The sequence below is a fragment of the Tachyglossus aculeatus genome, chromosome X1 (assembly GCF_015852505.1).
Source record: "Tachyglossus aculeatus isolate mTacAcu1 chromosome X1, mTacAcu1.pri, whole genome shotgun sequence".
Lineage (NCBI taxonomy): Eukaryota > Metazoa > Chordata > Mammalia > Monotremata > Tachyglossidae > Tachyglossus > Tachyglossus aculeatus.
Window position 1 is genome coordinate 59,688,787 of NC_052101.1, and position 12,036 is coordinate 59,700,822.

The window sequence follows — 12,036 nt, forward strand, 5'->3', positions numbered from 1 at the left end:
GGGAGGCGCCGTTTCAGGTCGCGCGCCGCCCGCCGTCGTTCTCTCAACCCTGAGTGGCTGGGAAGGGAAGACGCCCAGAAGCCCTTGCGACGGGCCGTTTCCCCTGCCTTTGCCAGGAACTGCCCCGACTTGGGGTGTTGAGGCCTCGGCCCCCCCAAGTCGCCTCAACGGCCCTGCCATCGCTTCCCCCCGCCCTCCTCAAGCCCCCGACGACTCTGACGAATCAGCCAGCTCGAAGGAACATCCGTGGGCAGAAAAATGAACGCCCCGCCCTTAATCCAGAACCTGCTGGAGAAGATGGAGTCCGCTGACAAGGATTTAAGGTAAGAGCAGTTGTCCTCCCAACACCTCTCCCCTCCCATACACACATCCCCGGTACCCCCCAATTTAGTTCTCCACCCTTCTTGGGAAAATGCAAAGTGGGAATCAGAAAGCCCTGGTTTTTCCTCAAGAATTTTCATTTTTATTTGAGGAACTCAGTGGTTGGCCCTCAGGAGCTTCAACTTTTTCCCCAGAAGTTAACTTTTTTTCTTCATTCATTCATTTGATCCTTCAGAACCTTATCTTTTTCCTCATTACTGTTAGTTATAATTAATAAATAATTATTAATGTTATTATTCGTTATTTTGGGAGGTTTTCCCTAAGTTTTTTTTTCTTCAGAAAAAGCTTCAGGAACTTCTTTGGTAGTTTCAGCTTTTTCCTCAGAGGTTAAGTTTTTTCCTCAAACTATTTTTTTTTTCTTCCGGATAAGCTTTTGAAGCTTCTTTCAGAATCTTCAACTTTTTCCTCTGAAGTTGGAGATTTCTTGTTCCTCTGGAGCTTTGGAATCTTCTTCAGGTCCTTTGAGTTTTGCCTCCTAGATGGGAACAGTTATGTGCCTCTTACAGGTGCCTAATGACATTTCCTGCAAATCCCTGGAGTTCGGGGTTATCCAAGCATATACTTGGGGCTATAGTGTTATCTCTATATGTATTTTTGTGGGGGGAGGAAAGGGGTCCGGGGGAGAGCCAAATGGAACTTTTGAGCAGTCAGTTTGCAAAGAGCCAATCAGATTTTATGAGCTCCCATCGTGATACATTATGTCATTACATGACACTGCCCACGGGGCAAATCGCTGATGTCATTATGCCACATGGCCGCTTCGGAGCAAAAGCTATAACCGCCAGCAGGAAAGGGGAAATGAGGCTTCAGACGGTAAGTGGTCACTTCAGGCCAGCATGTGGAAGTGCAGCGTGTGCCTCCTGATACTTCCATGATGGTCACTGCTTGGGACATTCAAGATGGCATCCGTACCAGAGACGGCATCAACATGGCCGACACACGCAGAGTCGCTGCCTCCCCACCTCCCTCCATTGCATACGTAACACACATTCACACCTATATATCCTGAAATAAAGGAATCCCCTGCCCCCCCCCCCCCCCCAAAAAAAAAGTCTGGCTTTTTCTTTTAGGCACCCAGGGGCAGTGGGGAGTTGCTTGATTTGGGGAGGGGGTAGTGAAGGGAGCTGCTTCATTCAGGGGAGGGATGGGGAGAGGGCCATGGACCTGACTCACCTCTCACCATCCCAGGAGAGGAGCTACGTCGGCTCTTGCTACACCTAGGAAGGCCTAGCATGCGCAGGAAGAGATATTAGGGGTGAACAAACCACGGGGTGGGCTCCGCTGGCCTTGTCCCTGACTCTCGCAGATGTAGGCGCTGGAGATGAGGCCAGGCCCCGAAGGGTTGTGGGCCGTGGCAGCTCCAAACTGGTAAGATAAGGATACCTGCCTTGGGGCTCTGCAGCTTTTCAGCCCTCTCCAATTTACAAAATGGCCACCACCACCAATAGCTAGGAAACTTTCTTCCCAGTTGCTCCCTGCTCCAAGCTCCCAGCCACCGGCACCTGTCTACTCCCAGCCTTGAGGTGCATCCAGGCCCAGTGAGACATCTGCAACTCAGTTCCCCCACCAACAGCCCCGGTGCGTTGGGTCAAAGCTGGAGCAGCCGGGACTTGGACAAGTTCCTCCCCTAACATTTCTCTGCCTGCACCTTAATAATAATTAATGATGATGCTATTTGTTAAGTGTTTACTATGTATCAAGCACTGTTCTAAGCACTGGGATAGATACAGGTTAATCAGGTCAGACACCATCCTGTCCCACATGAGGCTCACATGTCTAAGTAGGAAGAAGAACAGGTGTTGAATCCCCATTTTACAGTTGAGGAAACAGGCACAGAAAAGTTAAGTGACTTGCCCAAGGTCACAGCAGACAAGTGGCAGAGCTGGGATTAATAATAATAATAATAATAATGGTATTTGTCAAGCGCTTACTATGCACCAGGCAATATTCTAAGCGCTGGGGTAAATCCCAGATAATTGGGTTGGGCACAGTCTCTGTCCCACATTAGGGCTCACGGTCTTAATCCCCATTTTACAGATGAGGGAACTGAGGCACAGAGACATTAAGTGACTTGCCCAAGGTCACACAGCAGATAAATGGCAGAGCCAGGATTAGAACCCAGGTCCTCTGACTCCCAGACCCGTGCTTTTTCCACTAGACCATGCTACCTCCCCCTTGAAGTAAAGATATCTCTGCAGGGTTTTTTGTTTTTTATTTTAAGAAATAGGTCCATTAAGTGGATCCTATTCTGCCCCCCCCCACACACACACACGTACACATCCCAATCAATCAATCAATGGTATTTCATAAGTGCTTACTGTGTGCAGAGCATTGTACTAAATTCTTGGGAGAGTACAATACCACTGAGTTCGTTGACATGGTTCCTGCCCTCAAGGAACCTAAAATCTAGTTGGAGAGATAGACAACAGAGTAAATTAGAGATAAGGAGAGCAGCAGCATATGAGGACATGTACATCAGTGCACTGGGAGTGATGTGGGTATCAAAGTACTCAAGGGGCACAGACCAAAGTGCTTAAGCATCGCAGAGGGGAGGGCGAATGGGGTGGGGAAATGAGAGGTTAGTCAGGCGAGGCTTCCTGTGGGGAATATGATTTTAGTAGGACTTTGAAGATGAGGGGAGTGGTAGTCTAGATATGCAGGTGTAGGGCGTTCCAGTAGGTTAGTGTTAGAGGAGCAAAGTGAGTGTGCTGGGTTATAGGAGATGAGCAAAATAAAGGAGAGGGATTGAGTGCCTTAGAGCAGTTGGTAAGGACTTTCTGTAAAACTGGTATTAAGAGTGTGAGCCCCATGTGGGACAGGGACTTGATTAGCTTATATCTACCCCGGTGCTTAGAACAGTGCTTGGCACACAGTAAGCGCTTAACAAGTACCGTAATTATTATTCTCTTTGATGCAGAGGGGGATGGGCAACCATTGAAGGTTTTTGAGGAGTGGGGAGAGGTGCACAGAACGATTCCCCAATTAATCAATCAATGGTATGTATCGAACACTTGCTGTGTGCAGAACACTGTTCTCAGCACTTGGGCGAGTACAACACGGTGGGCACGTTCCCTGCCCACTACGAGTTTACAGTCACCACTCCCACTAGGGGGTTCTCCTCACCTCAGCAGCCAGGAAAGAGGCAGGAATGATCAGGCTGCACCAGAGTCATGTGCAGTATGTGGCATGGCTAGGGTTGAAAATTTCAAAGTGCCCAGCTTCCTGCTGCCCGAGTTGGAAGCAGCACTTGCGTGAACCCAGGGAAATGGGAGTTATGTGCAAAGACCCTAGAGCAAGTGAAGGGATGGGCTAGGGTGTCTCTCCAGAGAAATACCCTAGGTTGGTGATTCAAGCAGACTTCCGTATGACATGTGCTCTGTTCTGAGGGTGCTGCATAGAGCATAATGTAATCATGTCACACAGAATGGGAGGGGCTGGCTAAATGTCTGAAACCAAGCCTGGGGGAAAGGGGTGAAGAGACGGAGGGGGGTAAGGTGGGCTGGCATGGGTGGAGTTTAGTGTATTGCCTGTCTCCCTTACGCCAGGAATGCTAGAGGGCAGTGCCCATGCAGCTGGGCTTGGGCAGCAGTGGTATAACTCCTCCCTCACAACCCGGGCCCACATCCCTCCTCCCCTCAACCCCTCCCCACCTCTTGCGCATCCCTGTCGCAGCGCCATCCCTCATCCCCCTCCCCCTGCACTGGCCCCTGTCAACTCATTCCCATCCAACTCCTCCCCACCCCTCGTGCTGTCCCCTCCTTGGCCTCAACCAAGTGCGGCCTGTGAAATGCCCACTCCAACTTGGGGAAGCTTCCCTTCATCCTTGACCTGTTCCTGACCCAATTACTCTGCCTCCTCGCTGTCACTGAACTCTGGCTCTTCCCTGCTTCTCTCTCCAGAGGGGGACTCATCTCCCACTCCCCCAGACTCAGTGGGAAAGGAGTTGTCAGCTTCCTTCTCATGCCCCAGTTCTGCTTTCGCACCATTCCACCTCCCCCATCCCTCTCTTTCATTTCCTTTGAAGCCCATATCATCCGTCTCTACCACCTACTCCAGATTCTAGTATCGGCCATCTACCGACCCCCAGGTCCCACCTCCAACTTCTTTAACCATTTTGATCCCTTTCTTACCCTCCTTCTCTCTTTCTCCATGCCCACATTAATCCTCAGGGACTTCAATATCCACATAGATGTTCCTGATGACTATCACTCCTCAACGCCACTGACCTGCTCCACCCCACCTCACCCACTCACCAACTTGGACACACACTCGAGCCCATCATCTCTAGCCACTGCACAGTCTCTTCCTTCACCAACTCTGAAATCCGTCTTTCTGGCCACAATCTCCTCACCTGCCTTCTCTCCCACACATCTCCTCCCCGTAAATCTGTACTGTTCCCCTACAGAGACCTCCAATCTTTTGACCCCATCCAGTTTTTTCAACTCATCATGCCCAATTTAGCCTCCATATCCAAACTACCTTCCCTTGATGACCAAATTGATGTTCTCAACACCACCCTCTCCACTTAATTCACTCGCTCCCTTATCTCTTCATTGATCTAGTAATAATAATAATAATGACAGCATTTGTTAAGTGCTTACTATGTCCCGAGCAGTGTTTTAAGCACTGGGGTAGATACAGGGTAATCAGGTTGTCCCACGCAGGGCTCACAGTCTTAATCCCCATTTTACAGATGAGGTAACTGAGGCACCAAGAAGTTAAGTGACTTGCCCAAAGTCACACAGCTGACAGGTGGCCGGGATTACAACCCATGACATCTGACTCCTAAACCCATGCTCATTCCACTAAACCATGCTGCTACCACGTTAATCCAGCCTCTTATCCTATCCTACCTGGATTACTGTATCAGCCTCCTTGCTGACCTCCCTGCTTCCTGTCTCTCTCCACTGCAGTCCATATTTCACTCTGCTGCTTGGAACATTTTTCTTAAAAACGTTCAGGACATAATAATGATGGTATTTGTTAAATGCGTACTATGTGCCAAGCACTGTTCTAAGCACTGGATGTCTCCCCATTCCTCAAGAAACTCCAGTGGTTGCCCATCCACCTCTGCATCAAACAAAAACTCCTCACCGTTGGCTTTAAAGCACTCAATCATCTTGTCCCTTCCTAGCTCACCTCCCTAGTCTCCTACTACAACCCAGCACACTTCCCTCCTCTAATGCTAACCTTCTCACTGTGTCTCCATCTCATCTATCTCACCACCCACCTCTCGCCTATATCCTCCCGCTGGCCTGGAAAGCCCTCCCTCCTCATATATGAAGACAATCACTCTCCCCCCACCCTTCAAAGCCTTATTGAAGGCACATCTCCTCCGAGAGGCCTTCCCTGACTAAGCCCTCCTTTCCACTTCTCCCACTTCCTTCTGCATCACCCTGACTTTTTCCTTAATTCATCCCCTCTCCCAGCCCCACAGCACTTATGTACATATCTGTAACTTATTTATTTATACTAATGTCTGTCTCCCCCGCTAGACTGTAAGCTCATTGTGGGCAGGGAGTGTGTCTGTTTATTGTTATTTTGTACTCTCCCAAGCGCTTAATACAGTGCTTTCCACACAGTAAGTGCTCAATAAATGATTGAATGAATGAATGAATCCCTCACCCTAACCCAGGGGGCTTCAGTAAGATCTCTGGAGAGAGGGTTTGGGGTGGGGGTCCTGCTCTTCTCTGCCCCCACAGCCAGAAGTGGGTTTTGGCTAGGTATTCCTCTTCCTCCCCTGATGTGAGGGGCAGGAACTCCCTCCCTGGGCAAAACAAAACAGGATTACCCTGTCTGTGTGGCATTGTGTGGGAGGCCCAAGTGGCATGGGTCTAGCCTCCTGGGAGTCTCCAAGGCAGGCGACTGTGTCCCTGGCTTCCTGGGGGTTGGCACCAAGCTGCACTGTCCAACGGGTGACCCTTGGTGGGCTACCTGTTGCTGCCTCTCTTCGTCCTCCAGTAAGAACGGTCTGGACAGAGCCCAGCCATCCCGCAGCTTTTCAGGTACATTGCAGCTGTGGTTTGGTGCGTGATAGCAGCCCCATGCATTGTGGGGTGTTTGGCAGCAGCTTCCCTGTAGCCCAAGGCCCTACTCAAGGGCCACATTTGGCTCCAAGAAGCTCCCAATGTAGCCTGAGGGCCATAGGTTGCCGACCCCTGTTCTGAAGTAAGAAGTCCTCACAAGTCTTCTTACTCCTTTACCTCACAATCATTGAGTCTTCATTGAATCGTATTTCATTCAGTCGTATTTATTGAGTGCTTACTGTGTACAGAGCACTGTACCAAGCACTTGGAAAGTACAATTCAGGAACAAATAGAGAACATCCCTACCCACAACGGGCTCACAGTCTAGAAGGGGGGAGACATCAAAACAAGTAAACAGGCATCAATAGCATCAACGTAAATACATAGAATTATAGATATATACACATCATTAGTATAAATAGAGTTATAAATATGTAAATATATACACAAGTGCTGTGGGGCGAGGAGGGGGGTAGAGCAAAGGGAGCAAGTCGGAGCAGAGGAAAAGGGGGGCTTAGTCTGGGAACACCTCCTGCAGGAGGTGAGCCTTCAGTAGGGCTTTGAAGGGGGTAAGTGTGATTTTTTCACACTTTTTGAAGTCTTCCCTTTCCTGCGCCAATCAATCAAGCAATAGTATTTATTGAGTGCTTACCGTGTGCAGAGCACTGCACTAAGCACTTGGGAGAGTACAGTACAACAGAGTCCATAGTCATGCTCCCTGCCCACAAGGAACTTACAGTCCAGATAGACATTACAATAAATTGCGGCTATGTACATAAGTGCTGGAGGTGGAGAGAGGGTGGGGTGAATAACAGGTGCTTAAAGGGTTCACAGATCCAAGTGCAGAAGGGAGAGGGAGCAGGGGTAATGAGGGCTTAGTCAGGGAAGGCCTCTTGGAGGAGATGGGATTTTAATAAGGCTTTGAAGGTGACTCCCAGACCCGTGCTCTTTCCACTAGGCTACACTGGGAGGCAGGTGAGATTGAGGTAGCAAGTAGGTTGTCGTTAGAAAGGCAAAGTGTGTGGGCTGAGTGTAGTATGAAATCAGCAAGGTAAGGAAGGAGCGGGTGAGCTGCTTGGGTGTTTTAAACCCAGTTGCAAGGAGGTTTTGTCTTATGCGGAGGTGGATGGGCAACCACTGAAGGTTCTTGAGTGGGGAGATGTGGGCTGAACAGTTTTTAGAAAAATGATCCGGGCAGCAGAGTGAAGGAGGCTGGGAGGTCAGTCCAGAGGCTGATGCAGTAGTCAAGGTGGGATCAGTCCAGCTCTTAGAACAGTGCTTTGCACATAGTAAGCACTTAATAAATGCCATTATTATAAGTGCTTGGATCATTCATTCATTCAATAGTATTTATTGAGCACTTACTGTGTGCAGAGCACTGTCCTAAGTGCTTGGGAAGTACAAGTTGGCAACATATAGAGATGGTCCCTACCCAACAACAGGATCACAGTCTAGAAGGGGGAGACAGACAACAAAACAAAACATGTAGACGGGTGTCAAAACAGTCAAATAGAATTACAGCAATATGCACATCATTAACAAAAGAAATAGAATAGTAAATATGTACAAGTAAAATAAATAGAGTAATAAATCTGTACAAATATATACAAGTGCTGTGGGAAGGGGAAGGAGGTAGGGCAGGGGGGATGGGGAGGAGGAGAGGAAAAAGGGGGCTCAGTCTGGGAAGGCCTCCTGGAGGAGGTGAGCTCTCAATAGGGCTTTGAAGGGAAGAAGAGAGCTAGTTTGGCAGATGTGTGGAGGGAGGGCATTCCAGGCCAGGGGAAGGATGTGGGCCGGGGGTTGATGTTGGGACAGGCGAGAACGAGGTACAGTGAGGAGGTGAGCGGTAGAGGAGCGGAGGGTGTGGGCTGGGCTGTAGAAGGAGAGAAGGGAGGTTAGGTAGGAGGGGGTGAGGTGATGGAGAGCCTTGAAGCTGAGAGTGAGGAGTTTTTTGCTTGATAACAAAATAAGCGTAGTAGCATACTATGTAGTAAGTTCAGCATAGCAGCAGCCTGGGTGGAGAGGAACGGGCAAATTTTGTTAATGTTATGGAGGTGGAGCCGACAGGATTTAGTAACAGAATGAATATGTGGGTTGAATGAATGAGAGGAGTCGAGGATAACACCAAGTTTATGGATTTGGGAGAGAGAGAGGATAGTGATGTTGTCTATAGTAATGGGAAAGAAAGGGGAGGATGGGGTTTGGATGGAAGGATGAATTCTGTTTTGGATATGTTAAGTTTGAGGTGTCGGGAGGACATCCAAGTAGAAATGTCTTGAAGGCAGGAGGAAATATGAGACTGCTGGGCCCCACAGCCCCTCTGAATCCCTTTATGGATCTCCTGGGATCTATAGGAGGCTGGAGCCAATGGATGCTTGAAAGGACTTGGGGATTCTAGCTGACACTGAGCCCTACGTATGGAGCACTTGGATGGTAACCCAGGTCCAGGTCTATTTCTTCCAGGCCAGCAAAAGCTGAACTAAGGAAACAATCGCAAGGAGAGAAGAAAGTGTGCCGTGCGGGGAGCAGTGTTGCTGTCCAGGGAGGCGGTGGGCTAGTGAGCACTCAATTCAGCCTCGCTGAGAAGTGGGACTCTGCTTGAAGGAAGCTAGGGTTTGGAGAGTCTCCATTGAGCCTCTCTTCTGGGGCTGGGTTTCTGAAATGCAGCCTCTTGGTAAAGGCTGTAGGGTCCAAGTGGGGAATATAGTCCAAGGCCCAGCTCTGCCCGATTCCCTCTAAGACTGGACCGCATTGCTATTCCGTGCTGCACTGGGCCTCAGCTTCCTTTTCGATGAAATGACAAAGTCGATGGAATGGGAGGTAATCCCTGACCCTTCCGTGAATCCCACAGGCAAACAAAGCAAATCCTAGAATTGTTAACCCAGCAAGGACCCGAAGAAAACATTTTGCACTCTTCCCTCTGCCTCTGGGGTGGACCTCATCTAATCCAGCTCAGCCAAAATCACCTCTAGAAGTTACATGGTAAATGGAAACAAAGCAGGCCTTTTCCTTTTATGGCTCCTTCACTGCTCCCTGTTAGATGGGGCAAGGAGGGAGAGAAAGATGCTCACTGATAATGAAAGACCAGAAAAAAAGGAAGGAAAACTCAGAATAAATCTTTCCCTGGTACACAGTGCCTGTAGTCAGGGCTGCAAGTGCTCAGCAAGTGATCAATCTATTAATTCTAAATTGTTTATTTATATTATTGTCCATCTCCCCCACTTAGACTGTAAGCTTGTTGCGAGCAGGGAACATGTCTACCAACTCTGTTGTAGCGAACTCTCCCAAGTGCTTAGCACAGTGCTGTGCTCACAGTAAGCGCTCAATAAATACGATTGAATGAATGAATGAATTAAGCACTTGAAAAATACCACTGATTGACTGATTGATCGATTGCACTTTCTCCATTCTTGTTGGCCTTCCCTGGTCTGGCTCACCTGGTCCTACTATGGCCTATTCTTGTCATTTCAGGTTCATGGCCACCTACGATCTGATAATGATGCTAAAGAAAGACTGCGTTATGATGGACGAAAATACAACCAAAAAAATGGTGACGATGGTCCCAATGCTGACGCAAGATCAAAATGCATCGGTCCAGACTCTGGCAGTAACGTGGTAAGAACTGCAGCACTAAGGCCATCTTGTGAGTGTTGCTCATGGTTCCTTTTGGAAGAATTCCGTACCTCATTCTCAGAACCCCATCTGAGTCCTTGCCTTGTAGAGTGAAGACCAGAATCACTGGATCTGGGAAGGGAAAACAGGCCTAAACCAAGGTCAGGGGTCGGGGGTGGGGGCGGGAGGAGAGGAGGGAGGTTACGGTCATAGATGGGAATAAATCTAACCCTGGGAGCCATGAAAGATCATCATCACAAGAGTCAAAAGACACAAATAACCTATACACACACACCCCTACCCAACCCCCCAGCTGATGCACACCACCCTCTCATTTTAAACAGCGGCTTCCAAAGCACACCTTTTTAATACTTCATTTTAAAAATATGAGTGAGTGGGGGTGGGGAAGCAAGTTAGTTTTAGAGAGGTGGTGGTGGGAAGACAAACCTGGCCTGGAGGGGGACTTGTCATGGGTAGGGGTGAAACCAGGCCAGGGGTACATTAGCAAGAGGATGGAGAGTCACACTGGATGTTCACCAGGAGTCAAAAGGACCCCAGCGTGGCCCTATTCCATTCCATTCGATCGTATTTATTGAGCGCTTACTGTGTGCAGAGCACTGTACTAAGCACTTGGGAAGTACAAGTTGGCAACAATCTACTTATCAAGTTGGCCCTACTGCTTTACACTATCTGATGTAGGGGAGGGTGTGTAGTTTAAGTTTCCAGATCTTCAACTTTAAATTTCAGAAAATATATTGTACTCTCCTAAGTGCACACAGTAAGTACTCAATACATACCGCTGGTTGATTGAAGCCTCAATGCACTGTCCGTTAAGTATCCAGCATTGTGATCCTAGAGTGGGGTATTCATTTAGGTTCCAGTCCCAGGCACAGAAAGCAGTAGAAATCTCCATCGAAAACCCCAAGCAGTACAGGAAAGTATTGTAAGGAAGTTGAGCTGGGACCTTCTTTACCAAAGGCCTTTTAGATTTATTCCTCTTGTGTTCTCCATCTTCGGCTGTAGCTGCCCTAGTTCTCCTCATTTCTTTCTAACTTGGCTTTGCCCTGCTGAATTTTTTGATTCCTTTAATTTAGCTCTTTTCTCTGTTCTCTCTTTACTGTCTCTTTGCCATTCTGCTTGCACTGTCGCTTGCGTGTTTTTTCTATCCCTCTGTTTCCCAGCAAAGATAATTCCTTCAGGTCAGGTGTTCACTTTCTTACCCCGTGCTCACACGTGCTTCTTTGTTCTCCAGCTTGAGGTAGTCTGATGGTGAAATCAAGAGGGAGTAACAGCCTCACTTTCTGAGCAAATTGGCTGCCAGGAAGCTACTCAGAAAGTCTCACTCCCACTACTGTGCTGCAACTCAACCTTTCTGAGCCTGTTTCCTCATGTGGAGAAAAATGTAGTTCTCACCCCCAAATATAATACTCACAACCAAATCGACTCTTCAGGGTTTAGCTTGAGGTCCAGATAAACAGGGACTGATAAGGGGCAAGAATTTTCATATGTAAAATTGTAATCTCATTTGACATTCTCAGCTAAGTTCCTGTATCCTGATGATCAGATTACTGCTCTCAACTCTACCCTTTCTACTCAGCTAGACTCACTCACTCCCCTTTCCCTTCACTGCTCTCGTACCACTAACCCACAGGCCTGGATCACTGCCACTGTCTGCCTCCTTCGCTCTTATGCTCGAGCTGCCGAACGCTGCTGGCGAAAGTCTAAACACCATGCCAACCTCGTTCACTTCACGTTTATCCTTTCCTGCCTTAACTCAGCCCTCTCCTCTGCCAGACAAAACTATTTCTCCTCCCTTATTGACACCCATGCCCATCACCCCCGCCAGCTCTTCCGTACGTTCAACTCCCTTCTCAGGCCCCCGGTTCCTCCCCCTCCTCCTTCCCTCACCCCCAACGATCTGGCCTCCTACTTCATTAACAAAATTAAATCCATCAGGTCCGACCTCCCCAAAGTCACTTCCCCCCCTTCTCCAACCTCCTGGCTCTCAACACTCTCT

General features: G+C 48.6%; 1 protein-coding gene across 2 annotated transcripts in view; it reads left to right on the forward strand.

Annotated features, from left to right (window-relative positions):
- Positions 1 to 12,036, forward strand: part of LOC119919517 (cullin-associated NEDD8-dissociated protein 1-like) — a 33,339-nt gene continuing 21,303 nt past the window's right edge. For both annotated transcript variants that reach the window (XM_038739985.1, XM_038739986.1), the window contains exons 1-2: positions 1 to 323; positions 9,879 to 10,022. In XM_038739985.1, the coding sequence (XP_038595913.1) occupies positions 259 to 323; positions 9,879 to 10,022 (209 nt within the window). In that variant the 5' untranslated portion in view covers positions 1 to 258. The remainder of the gene's footprint in view (positions 324 to 9,878; positions 10,023 to 12,036) is intronic.